General features: G+C 40.0%; 1 protein-coding gene across 3 annotated transcripts; it reads left to right on the top strand.

Annotated features, from left to right (window-relative positions):
• The first annotated feature begins 1,182 nt into the window (after nucleotides 1-1,182).
• LOC124124513 lies at nucleotides 1,183-11,681 on the top strand. 3 transcript variants are annotated; one of them, XR_006859494.2, is made up of 3 exons: nucleotides 1,183-1,326; nucleotides 9,381-9,456; nucleotides 9,938-11,681. XR_006859494.2 is itself a non-coding variant. In XM_048389590.1 (2 exons), the coding sequence occupies exons 1-2, from the start codon at nucleotides 9,390-9,392 to the stop codon at nucleotides 10,171-10,173; spliced, it is 303 nt and encodes a 100-aa protein (XP_048245547.1). In that variant the 5' UTR covers nucleotides 9,381-9,389; the 3' UTR covers nucleotides 10,174-11,681. The 3 variants fall into 3 exon arrangements, 1 of the variants encoding a protein (XP_048245547.1); XR_006859495.2 differs by lacking the exon at nucleotides 1,183-1,326 and adding an exon at nucleotides 6,023-6,148; XM_048389590.1 differs by lacking the exon at nucleotides 1,183-1,326.
• The last annotated feature ends 14,624 nt before the right edge of the window (nucleotides 11,682-26,305 follow it).

Here is a 26,305-nt window from a genome sequence, read left to right as displayed (position 1 = left end):
CCCGATGTGCTTTAAAATGCATCTGAAATATATATAATATATGGGGAAATATATGTGAACCATTACGCAACGAGTTGACAATTGTTTTAGGTATGCCCGTTTGCGCTAAGACGGAACCCGGCCGCAAAAATGGCCATGAGAGGAGCACGAGTCGCTATTCGGCTTGTCCCGGATAAACACGAGTTGGTCACGAATGCTCTTTAGGGAGGTTACAGAAAAGATATTACCACTCATCTCCGTTCCCATATGAGTAATAAAACACTTCACTTGGTAATCACACGGGGTCGCTAAAACCCTCGCATCTTCCTCACTTACACAGCTGCCGATATGATACATGGCATTTCTTCCTTGATTTCGAGTCAGCTACTGATGCGGACACTGGGACGTTATGCATAGATTGAAAAGGCTTTAAGTGTAAGCGACAAAACCCATTCCACAGTACGATTTTCACAATATGTGTTTATGAATCCCTATCAAACAGACCCGTGAAAATCCGGGTTAGAATAGGTCTTCAGCAACCCATGCTTGCCGTAAAAGGTGAATATGCTTGTTGTAAGAGGCCACTAACGAGATCGGGTGGTCAGACTTGCTGACTTGGTTGAAGCATGTCATCATATCCCAATTGCGTGGGTCGATGCTCATGATATAACTCACTGGATTGTCTGGTACAGACTTGATTATTTACAGACCGCCGCCATATAGCTGGAGTTGAGTGCGGCGTTAAACAACAAACAATCAAACTACTGGCTTCACCTGTCTAAATATTTACTTTTTTGTGTACGTAACAGGCTTCTCCACTTCAGTGTAACTTCATCCGAACCTACTCAAATGTATCAAAACTGCCTCATAAATGTATATATACTTGTCAACCAAACTCTGTACATCACTTGCTTGATAACAGTGTTACAACCTAAGCATACTCGCGTTTTACGGCAAGCTTGGGTTGCTGAAGACCTATTCTACCCCGGATCGTGTATGATGTAAACAAATGTAATATGTAATATATCTTACTTTCACCTGTGTTTATAATCGATGTATTGTAAATAAAACAAAATGGTTACTAAAAGATATGAACGTATATTTATCTACCCATGAATAAATGGCTGCCTCGGTTAAATTTGTTTTGCTTCTGTGGAGTGATCGTTGCTTCGGCACTCATACATCGGGTTGCATAGGATTGGCCAACCGCTCTGACTCGGGTGTTTCCGGGTGTTATCGGGACGAAATCTGACAAGCGACAGATCTGGTCTAGGCGCTGGACAACACGGACGTATCAAGCCAAACCAATCTACCTCGAACCACTATCAGCAAAACGTTCACTGAAAGGTAAGTACATTCCCCTATGACTTCACGTTGACGACCTATGTAACCTTGACATGACCCCCGAAATTGTGACAACTGCGGTATTGTTAGGCTCCGTGGCGAGCAGGTCCGCCGGGCATAAAGCATCTAAAATGACGCCGTCAGACTGCCACATATTTTCGTCATGCGTCGCATATTGTTCCAGTATTTCTCAACCATCTCACTCCTCCACTATCTTACTCCTACTGTCACACTGATGATGTATTACACTATCTGATCATAAACTTACGTAACAAATATAATATGACAATATTTCAGCACAAAAATGTAATATATCAATGCAAATGATCATCTGACTGGCGGCAGATCTAGTCTAGGCGCTGGACAACACGGACATATCAAGCCAAATCCATCACAAGGCGTTGACCTTTACATGACCCCCGAAATTGTGACAGCTGCGTCGTGACGACCAGGTCCGCCGCGCAAAAAGTATCTAAAATGACGCCGCCAGACTGCCGTGTTGGTCGGATGTTATTATTTAATCAGTGAGTGGCAACTTTTGTACAATAATGTAAAAAATGTCTCTCTCTCTCTCTCTCTCTCTCTCTCTCTCTCTCTCTCTCTCTCTCTCTCTCTCTCTCTCTCTCTCTCATAGGCCCATATTATAATTCTGTTTTCGGGAGTGGTTACAGATCCGTTTAACAGGTCATATTCTAATTAACATTGCATGATAAATGTACATTGATAGATGTTTTAGAGTATCTTCATCAGTATCTAACAGAAAATGAAACTCATCTTCAATCACATTTAATCCACATAAACTGTGCTTAACTTATTCTAAGCCTTTTAAAATCGATATCAAACAAATAGTATTCTGGGGAAATAGTTGTCTTAAAAAGCTTGTATTAATTGCATTTTTCTGAACTTAAAACGTGGCGTATAGATACTAAAAACGAATCTGGATTGTTAGGTACACATTGATTATGACAAATATACCCATAGCCGCATTCATTTAATAACGACTTTACATCATATACCCAATTGCGGATTCCGTGTTTTTCATTATAACATTTTCTAGGTAATCTATCAATAGGCATTTTAAGAATCTTGAACCAATACTGGAGAATTCTAATATGTTTAAATATGTAAATTATATATATTCACCATATACCATAACACTCGATGTACAGGGGTTTTTTCACCAAGGAATCGTTTACAAGCATATAGATGGACCAGTTCAATAGTTTTTATTCAGAATAACCCCAGACCTCTGCGCTATATAAAAGAATTGGAGTAATGTTTGTATCAAATATTTAAAAAAAGGTTTTATATGAAAGATCAGTGAAAGTTTTTAAACTATGTAAGATTCCCATTAGTATCTTTTGGTCTGCATTGCTGCATTACTGGTGTGGTAATTCCACGATAATCTGCCTGTGAAAGTAACCCCATTTATAAGATTTGACAATTTGTAACGGTTGTGAGTTGAAGAACCATTGTTCCCTTCTTGATAGTTTATTTCCCTTTTTAAAAACTAACACTTTCGTTTTCTGTGTTCACTTGAAATTAACAATCAGAACAGTACAGCTCCAGTTGATCTATCAAATTCTGTAAACCGTTTATCGTACTAGAGAACAGAACTATATCATCAGCAAAAAGCTACAGAAGTATCTTAAAAATATCTGGATGCAGCTGTATACCATCCGTACAATTTTCCTTAATTTGTGCAGCCAGTTCATTGATGAAAAACAGAACAGGAAGGGGCTAAGAATACAGCCTGGGCATACACCAATGTTACAAGTGAAGACATCAGAACATATTCAACGATTTTTAACACATGACTTCACATTTTGATAAATATTGCATAATAATTCACCCATTTACCATCTATGCCGGAACTCTTGCTGTTTTTCAAATTATAGATAGCTTTTTGAATTTCCTCTCTTGTAATTGGCGAGCAAGAATTGTAGCAGTTATGTCACATGTTTCCTGATCTGAACATTAAAAGTAGGTATCATCCCTAACACCATTACCACTAAACATAGTTTTGAAATAATCACACCATTTATCAATTTCAATATTATTTTTAAACTCATAATGTGGATTTAGCTTTCCGAGGGTTGTCCAAAATCCTTTCGACGACTTAATGTTATCTTCCAAATATTGTTTTTTTTCTTTTCAAGAAATATATGCTTCTTTTCCCTGCACGAGGTTTTGTAAAGTTTTCTAATTCTTGTATATTCCCTTAACGACTGCAAATCTTTATCTCTTCTGAATGTGTTGAGGCATGTACATCTCTCTTTTTTTAGTAACTGACATTCCCAATCAATCCATTGTTGTGTTTTCGTATCCATGTGAACGACTTTCTTCATTTCGTCACCGGCATAGGAGATTGCCAATCTAATAAACTCAATACTTTCATAAATATTTGTGAATACGGCTAACAAGTGATACTAACTTGTCTGAAGATTCGTTGCAAAGAAATATGTCTTCTTTATCAATTCTCCATTTAAATCTAAATGTTCTTACATAATTGATATCATGATAACCATCGATGTCTGAGTGAAGCGTACACGTACGTGAAGATATTGCTAATGGAAAATGTTGCGTCTTGTACCTAGTGTCTATGTCGAATGTTTTACAGAGGTCACACATATGTACGGTGGAGATAATACAGTCATGTACGCTTGCCCCTGTACTACTGATGAATGTATAGTCCCCAATACCAGCGACCATTCAATATTTAAGATAGAGCATAGGTTCATCAAACATTTAACAGATTTATTTAAAATATTATCAGCAGAATATATCTGTAAATCAAAATGATCTATCAAGAAATACCAAGACGAGTTATCACGACCTTCAAGATTATCCAAAATGTCGTCTTTCACAAAGTCGGGTTCTGTCCCTGTTCTGAAGTTAACGTCTCCCCCCAAAATACATGAAACGTCATCGATCTGATTTCAAATATCCGGGAGCTCGTCTTTGAACATCAGTACACCATTTCTAGAAGTAGCACGTTTATTATAATTGGTTGAGCCTTCTGGGTGTATATGTACACACAACAGTACAGCACGTTTGTTTCAGAACCAAACAGTACTTTGTCAAATAGAATGTAAATACCACTTTCTTTCATTCAAGTCCGTTTAATATATTTTTTCAGCTGTTTTCTAGCCATAACTATAATACCGCCAGAGAGTCTCCCTGCTATTGCTAACTAATCACCTGGTCTTTTATAATATAGATAATCAGCCAACTTGTTCTGGAAATCTAACTTCTGAATCCACGTTTCTGTGAGGCCTACAATGTCAAATGAACGTAAATATGAAACAAAGTCACAGTCTTCTAATTTAGATTTCAATCCAGATAGATTCCAAACTAAGAGTTTTATGGTAGGAGAGTCAACACTTTTTAAATCCTCTGAGTCTTGGTAGTATGGAGTATATATCAAAGCTATACAGACCCCCTGCTGAAACCCACTTCTCCCTAAATTGCCTGCGATATTGGCCCCAAAACTGTGTCACTGAAGTAATACATACGGTTATAACGAACTCAAAGGAACTACTAATTTTAGTTCGTTATAACCGTAATTCGTTATAAGCATATATACAGCATAACTACAGCATATCGTCGGGACTAAAAGCGTGTTCGTTATAACCGTAGTTTACTGTACTACTTTTGAAGACTCGAACCTGTAGATCCTGAAAATGGACCATGTATCCCTATGATTTTGTATAGTTGCGTCCGATTTTCTAGTTATAAACGTCCAGGTTAGCCATGAAGTCCTGGCTACGAAGCAACTTCAACAAAGATAGCATGATGTTTAATGGTTTCTTTATATACAACAGGGTTTGTGTGCTTTAGTTGGGAACGACAGCTGGATCTACGAGATGTTTGGTGCTCTAGAATGAAGTATGTTGTCTATCTAACTGGGGCAATGCTAATCAGCACCACGCCCAGGAACCCCTGACGTATGTTGTAATAATAAGGTTATGTTTCACAATGCCTGAGGTTGTACGTGACACACCTTGAACCCGCACAGCATCCATGTATGTGTCAGCAATGTAAATAAGCGAGGGGCCTTTTGCATCAGGCGACACTTGATCTTCTGAAGCACTGCTGCAACAAAACGAATGACACATCAGAGAACTGGATCCAAATATGTTTTACCCCGAGCTCTATACAGTGCAAGGATACACAGCCAGACAGACAATTTATTCAGTATGTAAGGTCATATGTCCCATAGTGCAGTTCAGTTTTAACAGGGGGCACGGATGGCCCACTCGTCTAAGGCGCTTTCAGAGTTGCCTTCCCTGGGCACGCCAGAAACCTATGATTGTGGGTTCGAATCCCGGTTCACCCCTGATTATGTTTCTAGGTTTGTCAGCACCATACCGTGGGTTTCACCGAAGTGGTAAACGTCTGAGACCTGCATCACTTCGGGCTTTCCTCCCACATTAAGCTGACACGCCGTGATATAACTGGAATAATGTTAGAAGCGGCGTTAAAAAACCCAACTCACTCACTCAATCGGCTTTAACAGATACATGAAAACCAACGTGATCTTGAACATAATATCATAGCATAATATATAATCACCGGAGTCTAAATACATGTTTTAAATACATTGCTAAAGATTTGATAACATCTTAAAAAAGACACAGTTACCTCGGTTGCGTTCTAAGTGTCACCGATAATGGCCCGACTATGCGCCCAGGTGAGACGCCGGGATCGAAGTACGAATAAACACGAGGTAATCCGAGTGGCGTGAACTAAAACGCCCCAGATGATTTTCCCCGCACAAGGTTGTGAATGACGCAGTGTTAAAAGGGAATACTTCGTCCTCAAGGTATGACATACGCTTCATTAGCCATGTAAAGATATGCATGCCAAGCGCATTAATGAATATCAAACTAAATTCTAGTATGCATTCGTGTCTTTGGCATCAGAGCTCACGTTATCGTTCAATTGAGCCGGCCAAATTCTAGAAAAATGTGTGAACGTTTAATTACTTCTTTGATAGGCATTTAGAAGTTGGAGTACTAAGTAAGGATAAGAATTTATTGATGAACAACTTCTTTATTACAATTAAGAGCAACGTTTCGGTGTAGGTTCTAACACCGTTATCCAGCAAGTGATTTACAGAGTATGGTTGGCATGTATATATACAAGTAGGATGTTAAACATTGCCTCTTACTTGTATATATACTTGCCAACCACACTCTGTAAATCACTTGCTTGATAACGGTGTTAGAACCTACACCGAAACGTCGCTCTTAATTGTAATAAAGAATTATTCATCCATAAATTCTTATCCTTACTTAACACTTAATTAGCATCAACGCCATCATTAAAAATGATCATGTGACCATGTGGAATGTGCAAGTGTGCCTAGCCGAGAGCCTCAATCAGGGCAGAGAGTCCAGACCCGACATTTTAGTGAAGGAAAACATTATTTAAGCTGTTTCGAGACTCGAAAGTGGTTGTCACATCGGTGAAATGTAAACAAGGACACACCCCCCATTTTCGTCAGTGATATTTTCGTTAATATTTCGGGTCAGCTCGCTGTTGTCACGAAATCGTACACATGATACATGGAATTAAACGACCACGTTAATGAAATACCGTTGGCATATTTATTTTATGACGCAAATGTCGCCGACTATGCCCCGTTTTCTCCCATTGTAAAGTGGTGGGTTTAGCGGAGTTATTGAACGCCCTGTATAATAACTAGAAAAAACGAACACTTTTGATCCGTAATAATGGTATATAATGATAGGGTCTTCATTGGTTCTGACATTTGGCTTTGGATTTTATTCACATGAAAAGTCATTCATTTGGCATTTGTTTTCTTATTACACAATGAAATTAATCATAAATAGATCCATTAATTTTGGAAAAATAATTGATTAAATCCAATATAGTGTTTTTTAACTATGTGTGTTCTTGTAAAAATGTCGGATCTGAATGGCATAACAATAAAGAATATGTTAATTATTTTAAAGTAATTTGGTACAGTGGCATACACATCCATGTGTATTCTCTTTTTCACAGGATGAAAAAAGTGAAAATGTAACAGTAGTCATGGTGTGGCATGTTATAATTATACATATTATTTATCATAAAAATTCAAATAATACATTCTAAGGAACACACATGCAAGTAACAAATAACCATAACTTTCAAGCATATTAAAAATAAATGTAATTTAAGATGATTGTACTGACCAATCTACACTAACTCCAAAGGGTTTTCAACAATCAGACATCTGAGAAAATTCCATCTTGTTTTTTCACAACAAATTGAACAATTTAACATGATCTAAAAACATGCAAAGCTGATGAACATGATGTCCTGAATAAAAGCAAAAACAAAAATTAACATACTCAGTTTTTGGAACTTGTTAGTATGTGAATAACAATGAAAAATTGGTCAACAAGTTCAATACAAATCTTGATCAAAGCAAAATCACTGATTCTGTGTTGAACCAGGTATGGAAGCAGTACTGTTAAAGCATAAGAGTGTGAAGCAAACAGATTCAAATGCATCATTTTATCCACTGGCTGAATAAATGATGACATCATATTACATGTACATGTATGTGAGTTATTACTTTTGTCAGATCTACTTGTATATCATGCTCTAAATGATGTCAGTATATGCTTTGATACTGGCTTTGAGCCCCCAAAACTATGGTACTCATAGTCAAGACAAGTTCCATGGTACCGGGTAATCGTCGCCCTTAAGAGGTCACAAATAAATAGTGGAAAGTACACGTGTCTGCAGCTTTCATCCTCAAATCTTACATTTTCTGTGCAAATCTGCACTTTTAATGTTATGTATTACCATCATGATCATGTTGGTTTTCTTTTCCAATACTTGAACAATAATGTAACTTAATTTATTTTATTGAGTAGTTTATTTGTAGATAATTTCGTACACAGATATTTCATCTAACATGATGATTATAATCATAACTATTTTTCAATAATAATGGTATGCACAGTTCTTTATGTTGTTCTGTACACAGTGGCTACATTGCATCATATAGAATACTCATGGATGTGTACCAAATTGATTCAAAATTATGAACATATTATTTATTATTATGTCATTCAGACCCGACATTTTTACATGATCACACACAGAAACACTAGATTGAAATTAATCAAATATGTTTCCAAACTTATTAGATTAATTTCATTGTGTAATAAGAAAACAAATGCCAAATGAATGGCTTTTCATGTGAATAAAATCCAAAGGCCAAATATCAGAACCAATGATAGACCCTATCACTAAATAGAGCATTCATGAAAATGTTAAGAAAAAATTATAACCACCCGTCCTAGCGTTTTTCGATAGTAAATACATGTCGGGTCCGTCATGTTTGTTCGTCTGGTGGAGGCGGCTATTGTGCAGTCAATGCCTGGGTCAGTGTAGCACCAGCGCAGCATACCCAGGGAACCAGGCTGATATAATTTTGGGGAAATTTGGAATTTTGAAGAATGCCGTGCTATAGGTTGGGGCACTATGTGTGGTTTTGGGTTATTTTGTGTTTTATTATTATTATCGTTATGTATATATTCTTTTAGTTTGATTTTATAATATATATATATATATATATATATATATATATATATATATATATATATATATATATATATATATATATATATATCCCAAAGAGGGACAGGTCAGCCGAAATTGCTTTGACAGAAGGCGGCTTCTTAAACACTTAATGCAACAACAACAACAACGATCTAGCTTAGGATTAAATCTAGCATGCTTCACCAACCCATGCTTGCCGTAAAAGGCGGCTATGCTCCAACAGGATCGGGTGGTCGGACTCGCTGACTTGGTTGATGCATGTCATCGCATCCCAATTGCGATTGGATCGATGCTCGTGATGTCAATCATTGGATTATCTGGTCTGGACGCGATTATGTACACCGCCGTCATATAGCTGGAATATTGCTGAGTGCGGCGTTAAACAACAAACAAATTCTTCAAAAGGATCATGATATTAGAGTTCAACAGTACCTCCTCATGTGTGGCTGATAACTGTGCTGTTGTCGTTGCAGCACTTGAAGATGGCGGCAATACGAAGTTGGCTGGCGGCGGTATCACTTTGTCTCATGATAAACATAGTTGACATGAGTAAGTCATAACTTTTGCAACACCTTTAATATCAATAATCACATGATAATCCTTGTTGTAACAAAATGGTAAAAGCGTTTTCAATTCCAAGTTTTTTGCAGCAATGGATGTACCTCCATACAGACATTTAATCGCATAACTGTAGGCTTGCACTTATAATAAACACATTCAGTATGTTTTTTGTAAATGTGATGTATGTATCACCGTCGACGCCTCAATTCGCGGTGCAGAGTTGCGTCCCTTTGGAACGCCATAATCCTATGATTGTGGGTTCGAATCCCGATTTGCCCCGATTATGTTTCTTGGTTTGTCAGCATCATAACAGTGTTCGTGGTTTCACCAAAGTAATAAACGTCTGAGACCTGCATCACTTCGGGCTTTCATCCCACATTAAGCTGGCACGCCATCACAAAACTGTAATACTGTTTAATGCGGCATTAAATCCAACTCATTCACTCACTTACTGTTTCTGTCGTTCCAGGGATAGAAAACTGCTGGACAAACAGCCAGTGCGGGTCATGCTCCTCCACACAACCCAATGCTTTCGGTCCGGGCACTGTGTGCTGCCCGAGCTGTACTCCCGGCGTCCTGCAGATGGTTGAAGGCGGGACGTGCACGTGCGACATTTCCGTTGCAGCCCTGCCTGTGAGAGTGTCCGTCATTGCATCCGCAATCACACTGACACTGTCCATCTGCCTGAAACATCTCCTGCATTGAACCCACCCTACTAAAACTAAGCATCTTCCGGACCCATCCCCTGCATTAGAGCCTGGTCAGATGAGCCTCCAACATCTCCTACATTGAAACCTGATCCTACAAACACTGTCTGCCTGAAACACCTCCTGCATTGAAACCTGATCCTCCAGACACTATCTGCCTGAAACATCTCCTACATTGAAACCTGATCCTGCAGACAGTATCTGCCTGAAACATCTGCTACAATGACACCTGATCCTACAGACACTGTCTGCCTGAAACACCTCCTGCAATGAAACCTGATCCTACAGACACTGTCTGCCTGAAACACCTCCTGCAATGAAACCTGATCCTACAGACACTGTCTGCCTGAAACATCTCCTACATTGAAACCTGATCCTGCAGACACTATCTGCCTGAAACATCTGCTACAATGACACCTGATTCTACAGACACTGTCTGATTGAAACACCTCCTGCAATGAAACCTGATCCTTCAGACACTATCTGCCTGAAACATCTCCCACAATGAAACCTGATCCTACAGACACAGTGTCTATCTGCCTGAAACATCTCCTATAATGAAACCTGATCCTACAGACACTGTCTGCCTGAAACATCTCCTGCAATGAAACCTGATCCTACAGACACTGTCTGCATGAAACACTTCCTGCAATGGAACCTGATCCTGCAGACACTATCTGCCTGAAACATCTCCTACAATAACACCTGTTTCACAGACACTACCTGAAACACCTCCTGCAATGAAACCTGATCATGCAGACACTATCTGCCTGAAAATCTCCCACAATGAAACCTGATCCTACAGACACTGTCTACATGAAACATCTCCTACAATAACACCTGATCCTACAGACACTATTTGTCTGAAACACCTCCCACAATGAAACCTGATCCTACATACACTATCTGCCTGAAACATCTCCTACAATGGAACCTGATCCTACAGACACTTTCTGTCTAAAACACCTCCTGCAATGAAACCTGATCCTACAGACACTGTCTATCTGCCTGAAACATCTCCTAAAATGAAACCTGATCCTACAGACACTATCTGCCTGAAACGTTTGGTGCATCTCGACCTGCATTCGCTTACCACACTCCCATCTTTTCTGGACATAGGGAACGTTGCTGGAATCTAAGATCGACTGGTTTGTTTCCAATGCAACCTGATCCTGTGTTTCTATCCAGTAATCTGGGATGTTCCAGGTGCTCTGTTTTAAAATGCGTGGTGTTTTAGAAGCCATGTGGACGTTATGTAGATGACTCCCAAGCAGTGCATCAAGTTTGTATGTTGCTTTGTAATAGGCGGATCCAGAGGCTTGTGATATCCTGCCCCCACCACCCCCACCCCCACCCCCTCCCTTTTCAAAATGCTGGACCCGCCCTTGTTTTTATAATGTAACGAAGTTGTAAATCCTTTGTATTGAGTCAAATTTATACTACTTTCTACTCGACAGACTCCTATTTGTTTGAAAATATATATTAAAAGGTTCCTTTTTGTATGTAGTTTGATGTTAGCTAAAATTAGCTTTGTTTGTTTGTTGTTTGACGCCGCACTCAGCAATATTCCAGCGATATGACGTCGGTCTGTAAATAATCGAGTTTGGACCAGACAATCCAGTGATTGTCAACATGAGCATCGATCTACGCAATTGGGATACGATGACATGAATAATCCAAGTCAGCGAGCCTTACCACCCGATCCCGTTAGTCGCCTCTAACGGCAAGCATGGGTTGCTGGAGATCTATTCTACCTCGGATCTTCACGGGTTGCTAAAATTAGCAGTCAGATAGTGTTGGTATGGTGACATGGCCAGATTGTTGACTGACCCTGGGCTGTGGCTGGAGAGGCCCCTGTCTGTGTGGGCAGTCCTGGCGTTTACTCTGTAAGGTCACATGTGTCACCGACACACCGCTCGCCCTCAACCAACTACTGCTTGCTTTCGTTATCAACACTGGCATGCTATTTACTTAGGGTTGCATGACAGTTTGTGTTGTGGTAATATGTTAAAAAGTCAGTTTGTTTGTTTGTTTGTTTGTTTGTTATTGAACGACACAATCGGCAATATTCGAGCTACATGACGGCTGTCTGTAAATAATCGAGTGTGGACCGGACAATCCAGTGATTGACAACATGAGCATTGATCCACGCAATTGGGATACAATGACACGCATCAGCCAAGTCAGCGAGCCTGACCACCCGATCCCGTTAGTCGCCTCTAACGGCAAGCATGGGTTGCTGAAGACCTATTCTACCCCGGATCTTCACGGGTCGCTAAAATTAGCAGTCAGATAGTGTTGGTATGGTGACATGGCCAGATCCTGTTAGTCGCCTCTTACAAGCAATGTCGCCATTTACAGCAAGCATGGGTTGCTGAAAGCCTATTCTACCACGGATCTTCACAGGTTGAAAACAAAGTTAGATGAATGTTAGTTGGTCACGGTGACCTTTCATAGTGAAAGCTTCCAATAGTCTGACCACTGGACAGTAGCCCCCTGACAGTAGCCCTCCAACAGTAGCCCTCCGATAGTTTGATTGGTCTGCAATAGATAGTCATGTTTTCGTCATTATTGTTTACGATCGCTGGTAGTTCTTCGGAGACACGCATCTTTTCAGATAAAAGTGAGTGAGTATGGTTTAACGCCGCTTTTAGCAATATTCCAGCAACATCACGGCGGGGGACACCAGAAATGGGCTTCACACATTTTACCCATGTCGGGAATCGAACCCGGGTCTTCGGCGTGACGAGCGAACGCTTTAACCACTAGGCTACCCGACCGCCCCTTTCAGACAAGAGACACTCATCTACACATTCTATTTGAAGATTGAATGCATACGAGGATCGGCAATACTGGACAATATATCAACATTTCTTATTGACACAATTAGTAGATATTAATTGTAGGCTGCTGCACCTTACGATCCTTCTGTGCACACATGCATGACGGCACAAAAGAGCGGGGCCTTGAAGAGTGAGTGAGTGAGTTGGGTTTAACGCCGCTTTTAACAGTATTCTAGGTTATACCATGGCGTGTCAGCTTAATGTGGGAGGAAAGCCCGAAATGATGCAGGTCTCAGACATTAACCACCTCGGTGAAACCCACAAGCACGGGTATGGTGCCGACAAACCTAGAAACATAATCGGGGCGAACCGGGATTCGAACCCACAACCATAGGTTTCTGGCGTGATCAAAGGACGCAACTCTGCACGGCGAATCGCGGCGCCTTAGACGACTGGGCCACCCGTGCCCCCGGGTAGAACAAGGGATAGTAATGAATTCCATATAAATAAGTACTTACACGGAAGGAAAATACCATTGAACAAAATTGAGGGTAGATACCTTTGTCCATAGATACGTTATCTCGCACTGACCTTTGACGGCAGGCTAAGCAAACATATCTGACAATACCCCTGACATTTCCCAATCACAGGTATCTGAGCGTCCTAAAACGATGCCTACTTGTTCAGTCTTAAAATACGTTACAGATATCCTTTTGAAAAATATTCATTATCATAATCATAATAGTAATCATTATATTAATCATAACCATGTGTAAAATTTGGAAACTTATATTAGAAGGAAAGAATACTTTCGGATAAAATGTGTTCCTAACCCCCAATGTTACAAACTGTCCGTTTTAAAAAAGTTTTCCTGCGTTCTTAACTCCAAACGTTTAACGTTAAAATCATCTTACAAGGTACCCGTTTAGGATTACAACATATCTCATTTACCCAATGCTGGTAATTGTCTCCTATATGCTGATCCAAAACAGGTAAATGTAGAAAGCAATAGGTGTATCATTTGTTTACAAAACACTTGTAAGAATATTCTAACCAGCAATCTAAACTAGAATTGTGTTTGAGAGATACTTTCCTATCATATCGAGTCTAGAGTATGACATCTCGTTTATGTAAAACTTTGTTTTATTAATCAGTCACACTATGTTTTCTCTTAAAGTCTCGCTCGATTGAAACGAGAGCCGATTCCCTTACCGTAAAGGTTCAAGTAAAGTATAAGCATCATTTCCCAAGATGAGTAGCCATCTTTCATACCATACGTCACATGAACTGGTTTTAGAGACACTGAAAGCAGAGATTAGACTCGGCGGCAACCGTCCAACATCGATTTGTCTGCACTCTGCTGTTTAACGCCGTTCACTTTCACTACTGTCAGGTCTTTGGCCTACATAGGGGAGTCACACTGCTTCGTTATATACTGACATGAAATGATCTGAGTTTGGGGGATAAGTTCATCTGTTGCCTATCGACTGGAGAATTTAAAAGTCACACAATGAAAGTTCGGAGCGACGTCACGTGACTCTCGAAAACAGATTTTGCAACAGCAGAATATTGATCGCATATTTGTGATGGGCGGTACGGGAAACAGTTGAGATTTGCGTTTATCACCTTTGTTTCGGACATAAAGTTATCTAAAAAGGGCATCGTTAAATTGTTCATCCTGCAGATTGAAAGGAATGCCTTACACAGATTTCACATAAGGTGTATTTTACTAATAGTACAATAAAGATGTAACCACTCAGTGTAACATCATAGATCTTCAGCAACCCATGCTTGCTTTAAAAGGCGACTATGCGTGTCGTAAGAGGCAACTAACGGGATCGGGTGGTCAGACTCGCTGACTTGGTTGATGCATGTCATCGTATCCCAATTGCGTGGATCGATGCTCATAATGTCAATCACTGGATTGTCTGGTCCACACTCGATTATTTACAGACAGCCGTCATATAGCTGGAATATTGCTGAGTGCGGCGTCAAACAACAAAAACAAACAACCAAACCTAACATAGAGACAAACAACTCAAAATGAAAGCATTCCGAGAATGGTGACTATTCAACAAACTACGGTATCCTGGCATGTAGTTTATTATCACAAACGAAAGTTGGTTTAAAAGTTCTGTATAGTACACCCTTAACATTCACATCATGGCAGAATTCTTTATGACTAATTTTGAAGAAGCTGCTTTAATATCCTCCCCGTCCAACCTCTATGCTGATACAGACAAGGAGACAGTTCACCATCCTAGACGAAGACCAGGACCCTGGAGCCCTGCTGGACCACCTCAACCTACAACACCAGAGAATCATGGTCACCATGGAAACAGAAAGCCACCAACAATTACCCTTCCAGTCATGACAACATCCACACTGCCGTCTACCGCAAATCCAATCACACGGACGAGTACATTCACCACATGTCAAACCACCATCCTCAGATCAAACAAGCCATACTTGCCATCCTCGCCCGACGAGTCAGAGCCATCTGCAATTCAGACAGCAAAGACATTCAGCATCTTAAAAACACAATCATCTCCATCAATGGAAATATCAAACCTCTGATAAAGAGCACCATACGGAAAACCCAAGAAACCCAGCAAGGAGATCCCGTTTTAAAGTCCAAACCAGCCCCATCACCCAGTATCCTATACCAAGGCCCTACTAGTCACCAGCTCAGCAGACAGCCAACGTAGACGTGATCTCCGAAGGTGCGGTGAGGTGAAATTTGGTTTAACGTCGCGTCCAAGATTATTGCACTTATATAGCGACGTGCATGTACGTGTGTGTGTGTGTGTGTGTGTGTGTGTGTGTGTGTTTGTGTGTGTGTGTGTGTGTGGCTACTTGTACTTGTCCGGACTGATGACGATTTATAGTGCTAGCTCATTGAGATACCATGCCGCAGTTTAACATGAATACCCCACTCAGACACAGTGTACTGACTCCGAGCCGACCAGTCCTTGTTTTAGCCGCTTAATGCCGAGCGCCAGACAGGGTAACACCAAATATAATGTCTTTACCACAAGGCCACGGAGGCAGTCCGTGACCTCCGAAAGGGCACTGAAAAATATGCTACACGCCAACGGTAAAGGTCACATCCAGTCCAGCCCAAACCCCAGTGGTTGTGTGTGGACACAAATACATGACGCTGCCGGGGATCGAACCCCGGACCTTTCGCTCTCTGGGCGGACGCTCTACCACTAGACCACGGAGGCGGTCCAACAACCAAGTAATTAGAGGTATATATGCATGACATGTTGTGATAAGCAGCAGATTAACACTAACCTGTTGCTGTCCCAGAACATTTATACCATGGGAAATTAGAACCTTTTATGTCATTGTGTAGGTAGAGAACTGAGGGATCAGGGTCGGGTGGGTGGGGATAGTGGGGTGAAAATGTGGACATGAGAAATGTGGGGTATTTATGTGCTTCTGGAAGACGGTTCTGGGACAATTTTGCTAATAATCCATCCCAGTATATAAATTTATATTCCACAGGAAGCAAACACCTGGCATACTTCTCCTATGTTTTTGTATCTTATTCGAAATATTTATAGTGACGTTAAGTACGATTAGCAGACAATAATGACAATAGTTATTTTTTTCTCTTTATTTATGGTTTTTTTCTCTTTTTATTAACGATATTGTCAGTGAATGGTCAGTATGCCAGTATCTTGGTATGACAGTTTCATATATTCGTGACCCGTGAAGATCCAGGGTAGAATAGGTCTTAAGCAACCCTTGCTTGCCGTAAAAGGCGACTATGCTCGACGTAGGAGTCGACAAACGGGATCGGGTGGTCAGGCTCGCTGACTTGGTTGATGCATATCATCGATCCCAACTGCGTGGATCGATGCTCATGATGTCAATCACTGTATTGTCTGGTCCAGACTTGATTATTTACAGATCGACGTCATATACTGGAATATTGCTGAGTGCGGCGTTAAACAACAGGCATAGTCGCCTTTTCTGGCAAGCATTGGTTGCTGAAGAACTATTCTACCCCGGATCTTCAAGGACCCACAAATCATGTGGGTATAGATAGGCATTCACTCACTCTACATGTGTAATTGGAGAAATGTGTAAGCACATCCGTGATCACGTGATTGGACCTAATCGAACACCCAATTAGAACAAGCCCGCCCCGCCATATGGTCGCCACTGCGTCATGTACCAAGGCGACAGTGGGTAGAGCTGACTTCATCCCTGGTGAGGGAGGAAGGGCTGCCTTCTTATAGTCAGTCAGAATGCTGATTCTATGTCTGTCCATTTTGCAGCTCCTTCGTATCCTTCAAGGTAAGAGTGTGAGTGAGTATGGTGTAACGCCGCTTTTAGAAATATTCCAGCTGTATCACGGCGGGGGACACCAGAAATGGTCTTCACACATTGTACACGTGTAGGGAATCGAACCCGGGTCATCGGCGTAACGAGCAAACACTTTAACCACAAGGCTACCATCCCTCAAGGTAGGAACAACCTACTACCGGTATTTTATCCGTCTTCCTTTCTTTCAAGGGCGGTCGGGTAGCCTAGTGGTTAAAGCGTTCGCTCGTCACGCCGAAGACCCAGGTTCGATTTCCGACATGGGTAAAATGTGTGAAGACCATTTCTGGTGTCCGCCGCCGTGATATTGCTGGAATATTGCTAAAAGCGGCGTAAAACCATACTCACTCACTCACTCACTCCTTTCTTTCAACAACATCCTAATCTGTATATTAGTACCTGTATCAGCTTTCCGCATCTCACTCTCACCAGTTTTTCTCTGATAAACCTATTAATGCAATTTACGTATACTAGCACTCAATCGCAATTGAAAATGTGTCAGTTTTTCTTGTCTTCGTATTGTGACTTTAAGAGCACATACATTGTACTCTAGACGTTTTTTGTATAATACTGGTCACTGATAAACAATCAAAAGATGTAATTTCTAAGGGGATTCTGGTTAGGAATATAGGTCCCCAGCAACCTAAGAGGAGACTAAATGGATCGGGTGGTCAGGGTCGCTGTCTTCGTTGATATCATGTCATTGTATCCCATTTTCGTGGGACCAATGAAGATCCGGGGCAGAATACGTTTTCAGCAACCCATGCTTGCCGTAAAAGGCGAATATGCTTGTCGTAAGAGACGACTAACGGGATCGGGTGGTCAGGCTCGCTGACTTTGTTGATGGATGTCATTGTATCCCAATTGTGTGGATTGATGCTCATAATATCAATCCCTGGATTGTCTGGTCCAGACTCAATTATTAACAGACCGCCGACATATAGCTAGAATATTGCTGACTGGGCCTTTGCAGAACAAACAAACGTGACAGGAAAGTAAACGTTTATGTGAAAGGTGACTGTAAGTACGTGTGACAGATGAATGTACGTACGTGTGATGGATGAGTGTAAGTACGTGTGACAGATGAATGTAAGTACGTGACAGATAATGTAGGTACGTGAGACAGATAATGTAAGTACGTGTGACAGATAATGTAAGTACGTGTGACAGATGAATGTAAGTACGTGTGACAGATGAATGTAAGTACGTGACACATGAATGTTAGTACGTGTGACAGGTGAATGTAAGTACGTGTGACAGATGAATGTAAGTACGTGAGACAGATAATGTAAGTACGTGTGACAGATGAATGTAAGTACGTGTGACAGATGAATGTACGAACGTGTAATGGATGAGTGTAAGTACGTGACACATGAATGTTAGTACGTGTGACAGGTGAATGTAAGTACGTGTGACAGATGAATGTAAGTACGTGACAGATAATGTTAGTACGTGTGACAGGTGAATGTAAGTACGTGTGACAGATGAATGTAAGTACGTGAGACAGATAATGTTAGTACGTGTGACAGGTGAATGTAAGTACGTGTGACAGATGAATGTAAGTACGTGAGACATATAATGTAAGTACGTGACACATGAATGTTAGTACGTGTGACAGATGAATGTAAGTACGTGACAGATAATGTAAGTACGTGTGACAGATAATGTAAGTACGTGACAGATAATGTAAGTACGTGTGACAGATGAATGTAAGTACGTGAGACAGATAATGTAAGTACGTGTGACAGATGAATGTAAGTACGTGTGACAGATGAATGTACGAACGTGTAATGGATGAGTGTAAGTACGTGACACATGAATATTAGTACGTGTGACAGGTGAATGTAAGTACGTGTGACAGATGAATGTAAGTACGTGAGACATATAATGTTAGTACGTGTGACAGGTGAATGTAAGTACGTGTGACAGATGAATGTAAGTACGTGAGACATATAATGTAAGTACGTGACACATGAATGTTAGTACGTGTGACAGATGAATGTAAGTACGTGACAGATAATGTAAGTACGTGAGACAGATAATGTAAGTACGTGACAGATAATGTAAGTACGTGACAGATGAATGTAAGTACGTGAGACAGGTGAATGTTAGTACGTGTGACAGGTGAATGTAAGTACGTGAGACAGATAATGTAAGTACGTGACAGATAATGTAAGTACGTGACAGATGAATGTTAGTACGTGTGACAGGTGAATGTAAGTACGTGTGACAGATAATGTTAGTACGTGTGACAGATGAATGTAAGTACGTGAGACAGATAATGTAAGTACGTGAGACAGATAATGTAAGTACGTGAGACAGATAATGTAAGTACGTGAGACAGATAATGTAAGTACGTGAGACAGATAATGTAAGTACGTGAGACAGATAATGTAAGTACGTGAGACAGATAATGTAAGTACGTGAGACAGATGAATGTTAGTACGTGTGACAGGTGAATGTTAGTACGTGAGACAGATGAATGTAAGTACGTGAGACAGATAATGTAAGTACGTGAGACAGATAATGTAAGTACGTGTGACAGATAATGTAAGTACGTGAGACAGATAATGTAAGTACGTGAGACAGATAATGTAAGTACGTGTGACAGGTGAATGTAAGTACGTGTGACAGATAATGTAAGTACGTGAGACAGATAATGTAAGTACGTGAGACAGATATTGTAAGTACGTGACAGATAATGTAAGTACGTGACAGATGAATGTTAGTACGTGTGACAGGTGAATGTAAGTACGTGAGACAGATAATGTAAGTACGTGTGACAGATAATGTAAGTACGTGAGACAGATGAATGTAAGTACGTGTGACAGGTGAATGTAAGTACGTGTGACAGATAATGTAAGTACGTGAGACAGATAATGTAAGTACGTGAGACAGATAATGTAAGTACGTGAGACAGATAATGTTAGTACGTGTGACAGGTGAATGTAAGTACGTGTGACAGATGAATGTAAGTACGTGAGACATATAATGTAAGTACGTGACACATGAATGTTAGTACGTGTGACAGATGAATGTAAGTACGTGACAGATAATGTAAGTACGTGAGACAGATAATGTAAGTACGTGTGACAGATGAATGTTAGTACGTGACAGATAATGTAAGTACGTGTGACAGGTGAATGTAAGTATGTGACAGATAATGTAAGTACGTGAGACAGATAATGTAAGTACGTGAGACAGATAATGTAAGTACGTGTGACAGATGAATGTTAGTACGTGACAGATAATGTAAGTACGTGTGACAGGTGAATGTAAGTACGTGAGACAGATAATGTAAGTACGTGAGACAGATAATGTAAGTACGTGTGACAGATGAATGTTAGTACGTGACAGATAATGTAAGTACGTGAGACAGATAATGTAAGTACGTGAGACAGATAATGTAAGTACGTGAGACAGATAATGTTAGTACGTGACAGATAATGTAAGTACGTGACAGATAATGTAAGTACGTGAGACAGATATTGTAAGTACGTGACACATGAATGTTAGTACGTGTGACAGGTGAATGTAAGTACGTGTGACAGGTGAATGTAAGTACGTGAGACAGGTGAATGTAAGTACGTGTGACAGGTGAATGTAAGTACGTGAGACAGGTGAATGTAAGTACGTGAGACAGATAATGTAAGTACGTGAGACAGATAATGTAAGTACGTGTGACAGATGAATGTTAGTACGTGACAGATAATGTAAGTACGTGTGACAGGTGAATGTAAGTACGTGAGACAGATAATGTAAGTACGTGTGACAGATGAATGTTAGTACGTGACAGATAATGTAAGTACGTGACAGATAATGTAAGTACGTGAGACAGATATTGTAAGTACGTGACACATGAATGTTAGTACGTGTGACAGGTGAATGTAAGTACGTGTGACAGGTGAATGTAAGTACGTGAGACAGGTGAATGTAAGTACGTGTGACAGGTGAATGTAAGTACGTGAGACAGGTGAATGTAAGTACGTGAGACAGATAATGTAAGTACGTGAGACAGATAATGTAAGTACGTGAGACAGATGATGTAAGTACGTGAGACAGATAATGTAAGTACGTGACAGATAATGTAAGTACGTGAGACAGATAATGTAAGTACGTGTGACAGATGATGTAAGTACGTGAGACAGATAATGTAAGTACGTGTGACAGATGAATGTTAGTACGTGACAGATAATGTAAGTACGTGTGACAGGTGAATGTAAGTACGTGAGACAGATAATGTAAGTACGTGAGACAGATAATGTAAGTACGTGTGACAGATGAATGTTAGTACGTGACAGATAATGTAAGTACGTGAGACAGATAATGTAAGTACGTGTGACAGATGAATGTTAGTACGTGACAGATAATGTAAGTACGTGTGACAGGTGAATGTAAGTACGTGTGACAGATAATGTAAGTACGTGAGACAGATAATGTAAGTACGTGAGACAGATAATGTAAGTACGTGAGACAGATAATGTTAGTACGTGACAGATAATGTAAGTACGTGAGACAGATAATGTAAGTACGTGAGACAGATAATGTAAGTACGTGTGACAGATGAATGTTAGTACGTGACAGATAATGTAAGTACGTGAGACAGATAATGTAAGTACGTGTGACAGATGAATGTTAGTACGTGACAGATAATGTAAGTACGTGTGACAGGTGAATGTAAGTACGTGTGACAGATAATGTAAGTACGTGAGACAGATAATGTAAGTACGTGAGACAGATAATGTAAGTACGTGAGACAGATAATGTTAGTACGTGACAGATAATGTAAGTACGTGAGACAGATAATGTAAGTACGTGAGACAGATATTGTAAGTACGTGACACATGAATGTTAGTACGTGTGACAGGTGAATGTAAGTACGTGTGACAGGTGAATGTAAGTACGTGAGACAGATGAATGTAAGTACGTGTGACAGATGAATGTACGTACGTGTGATGGATGAGTGTAAGTACGTGACACATGAATGTTAGTACGTGTGACAGGTGAATGTAAGTACGTGTGACAGATGAATGTACGTACGTGTGACAGATGAGTGTAAGTACGTGACACATGAATGTTAGTACGTGTGACAGGTGAATGTAAGTACGTGTGACAGATGAATGTAAGTACGTGTGACAGATAAATAGGAAAGTACGTGTGACAGATGAATGTACGTACGTGTAATGGATGAGTGTAAGTACGTGACACATGAATGTTAGTACGTGTGACAGGTGAATGTAAGTACGTGTGACAGATGAATGTAAGTACGTGAGACAGATAATGTAAGTACGTGTGACAGATAATGTAAGTACGTGACAGATGAATGTAAGTACGTGTGACAGATGAATGTAAGTACGTGTGATGGATGAGTGTAAGTACGTGAGACAGATAATGTAAGTACGTGAGACAGATAATGTAAGTACGTGTGACAGATGAATGTAAGTACGTGAGACAGATAATGTAAGTACGTGAGACAGATAATGTAAGTACTTGAGACAGATAATGTTAGTACGTGTGACAGGTGAATGTAAGTACGTGTGACAGATGAGTGTAAGTACATGTGACAGATAATGTAAGTACGTGAGACAGATAATGTAAGTACGTGAGACAGATAATGTAAGTACGTGAGACAGATAATGTTAGTACGTGTGACAGGTGAATGTAAGTACGTGTGATGGATGAGTGTAAGTACGTGAGACAGATAATGTAAGTACGTGTGACAGATGATGTAAGTACGTGAGACAGATAATGTAAGTACGTGTGACAGATGAATGTTAGTACGTGACAGATAATGTAAGTACGTGTGACAGGTGAATGTAAGTACGTGAGACAGATAATGTAAGTACGTGAGACAGATAATGTAAGTACGTGTGACAGATGAATGTTAGTACGTGACAGATAATGTAAGTACGTGAGACAGATAATGTAAGTACGTGTGACAGATGAATGTTAGTACGTGACAGATAATGTAAGTACGTGTGACAGGTGAATGTAAGTACGTGTGACAGATAATGTAAGTACGTGAGACAGATAATGTAAGTACGTGAGACAGATAATGTAAGTACGTGAGACAGATAATGTTAGTACGTGACAGATAATGTAAGTACGTGAGACAGATAATGTAAGTACGTGAGACAGATAATGTAAGTACGTGTGACAGATGAATGTTAGTACGTGACAGATAATGTAAGTACGTGAGACAGATAATGTAAGTACGTGTGACAGATGAATGTTAGTACGTGACAGATAATGTAAGTACGTGTGACAGGTGAATGTAAGTACGTGTGACAGATAATGTAAGTACGTGAGACAGATAATGTAAGTACGTGAGACAGATAATGTAAGTACGTGAGACAGATAATGTTAGTACGTGACAGATAATGTAAGTACGTGAGACAGATAATGTAAGTACGTGAGACAGATATTGTAAGTACGTGACACATGAATGTTAGTACGTGTGACAGGTGAATGTAAGTACGTGAGACAGATGAATGTAAGTACGTGTGACAGATGAATGTACGTACGTGTGATGGATGAGTGTAAGTACGTGACACATGAATGTTAGTACGTGTGACAGGTGAATGTAAGTACGTGTGACAGATGAATGTACGTACGTGTGACAGATGAGTGTAAGTACGTGACACATGAATGTTAGTACGTGTGACAGGTGAATGTAAGTACGTGTGACAGATGAATGTAAGTACGTGTGACAGATAAATAGGAAAGTACGTGTGACAGATGAATGTACGTACGTGTAATGGATGAGTGTAAGTACGTGACACATGAATGTTAGTACGTGTGACAGGTGAATGTAAGTACGTGTGACAGATGAATGTAAGTACGTGAGACATATAATGTAAGTACGTGTGACAGATAATGTAAGTACGTGACAGATGAATGTAAGTACGTGTGACAGATGAATGTAAGTACGTGTGATGGATGAGTGTAAGTACGTGAGACAGATAATGTAAGTACGTGAGACAGATAATGTAAGTACGTGTGACAGATGAATGTAAGTACGTGAGACAGATAATGTAAGTACGTGAGACAGATAATGTAAGTACTTGAGACAGATAATGTTAGTACGTGTGACAGGTGAATGTAAGTACGTGTGACAGATGAGTGTAAGTACATGTGACAGATAATGTAAGTACGTGAGACAGATAATGTAAGTACGTGAGACAGATAATGTAAGTACGTGAGACAGATAATGTTAGTACGTGTGACAGGTGAATGTAAGTACGTGTGATGGATGAGTGTAAGTACGTGAGACAGATAATGTAAGTACGTGAGACAGATAATGTAAATACGTGTGACAGATGAATGTAAGTACGTGAGACAGATAATGTAAGTACGTGAGACAGATAATGTAAGTACGTGAGAAAGATAATGTTAGTACGTGTGACAGGTGAATGTAAGTACGTGTGACAGATGAGTGTAAGTACGTGTGACAGATAATGTAAGTACGTGAGACAGATAATGTAAGTACGTGAGACAGATAATGTAAGTACGTGAGACAGATAATGTTAGTACGTGTGACAGGTGGATGTAAGTACGTGTGACAGATGAATGTAAGTACGTGAGACATATAATGTAAGTACGTGACACATGAATGTTAGTACGTGTGACAGATGAATGTAAGTACGTGAGACAGATAATGTAAGTACGTGTGACAGATAATGTAAGTACTTGAGACAGATGAATGTAAGTACGTGACAGATAATGTAAGTACGTGAGACAGATAATGTAAGTACGTGTGACAGATAATGTAAGTACGTGAGATAGATAATGTAAGTACGTGACAGATAATGTAAGTACGTGTGACAGATGAATGTTAGTACATGACAGATAATGTAAGTACGTGTGACAGTTGAATGTAAGTACGTGACAGATAATGTAAGTACGTGACAGATAATGTAAGTACGTGAGACAGATAATGTAAGTACGTGAGACAGATAATGTAAGTACGTGAGACAGATAATGTAAGTACGTGTGACAGATGAATGTACGTACGTGACAGATAATGTAAGTACGTGTGACAGGTGAATGTAAGTACGTGAGACAGATAATGTAAGTACGTGAGACAGATAATGTAAGTACGTGTGACAGATGAATGTTAGTACGTGACAGATAATGTAAGTACGTGTGACAGGTGAATGTAAGTACGTGAGACAGATAATGTAAGTACGTGTGACAGATGAATGTAAGTACGTGTGACAGGTGAATGTAAGTACGTGAGACAGATAATGTAAGTACGTGTGACAGATGAATGTTAGTACGTGACAGATAATGTAAGTACGTGACAGATAATGTAAGTACGTGAGACAGATAATGTAAGTACGTGAGACAGATATTGTAAGTACGTGACACATGAATGTTAGTACGTGTGATGGATGAGTGTAAGTACGTGACACATGAATGTTAGTACGTGTGACAGGTGAATGTAAGTACGTGTGACAGATGAATGTACGTACGTGTGACAGATGAGTGTAAGTACGTGACACATGAATGTTAGTACGTGTGACAGGTGAATGTAAGTACGTGTGACAGATGAATGTAAGTACGTGTGACAGATAAATAGGAAAGTACGTGTGACAGATGAATGTACGTACGTGTAATGGATGAGTGTAAGTACGTGACACATGAATGTTAGTACGTGTGACAGGTGAATGTAAGTACGTGTGACAGGTGAATGTAAGTACGTGAGACAGATAATGTAAGTACGTGTGACAGATAATGTAAGTACGTGAGACAGATGAATGTAAGTACGTGACAGATAATGTAAGTACGTGAGACAGATAATGTAAGTACGTGTGACAGATAATGTAAGTACGTGAGATAGATAATGTAAGTACGTGACAGATAATGTAAGTACGTGTGACAGATGAATGTTAGTACATGACAGATAATGTAAGTACGTGTGACAGTTGAATGTAAGTACGTGACAGATAATGTAAGTACGTGACAGATAATGTAAGTACGTGAGACAGATAATGTAAGTACGTGAGACAG

This window comes from Haliotis rufescens, unplaced genomic scaffold (genome assembly GCF_023055435.1).
Source record: "Haliotis rufescens isolate VD_foot unplaced genomic scaffold, xgHalRufe1.0.p SCAF_8, whole genome shotgun sequence".
Classification (NCBI taxonomy): domain Eukaryota; kingdom Metazoa; phylum Mollusca; class Gastropoda; order Lepetellida; family Haliotidae; genus Haliotis; species Haliotis rufescens.
The sequence above is the reverse complement of the archived record's forward strand: the minus strand, read 5'-3'. Positions and strand labels throughout refer to the sequence as shown.

Coding starts and splice junctions, on each gene's coding strand:
- LOC124124513 (XM_048389590.1), top strand. CDS start 9,390: ATGGCGGCAATACGAAGTTGGCTGGCGGCGGTATCACTTTGTCTCATG. Junction 9,457..9,937: donor GATAAACATAGTTGACATGA/GTAAGTCATAAC, acceptor CTGTCGTTCCAG/GGATAGAAAACTGCTGGACA.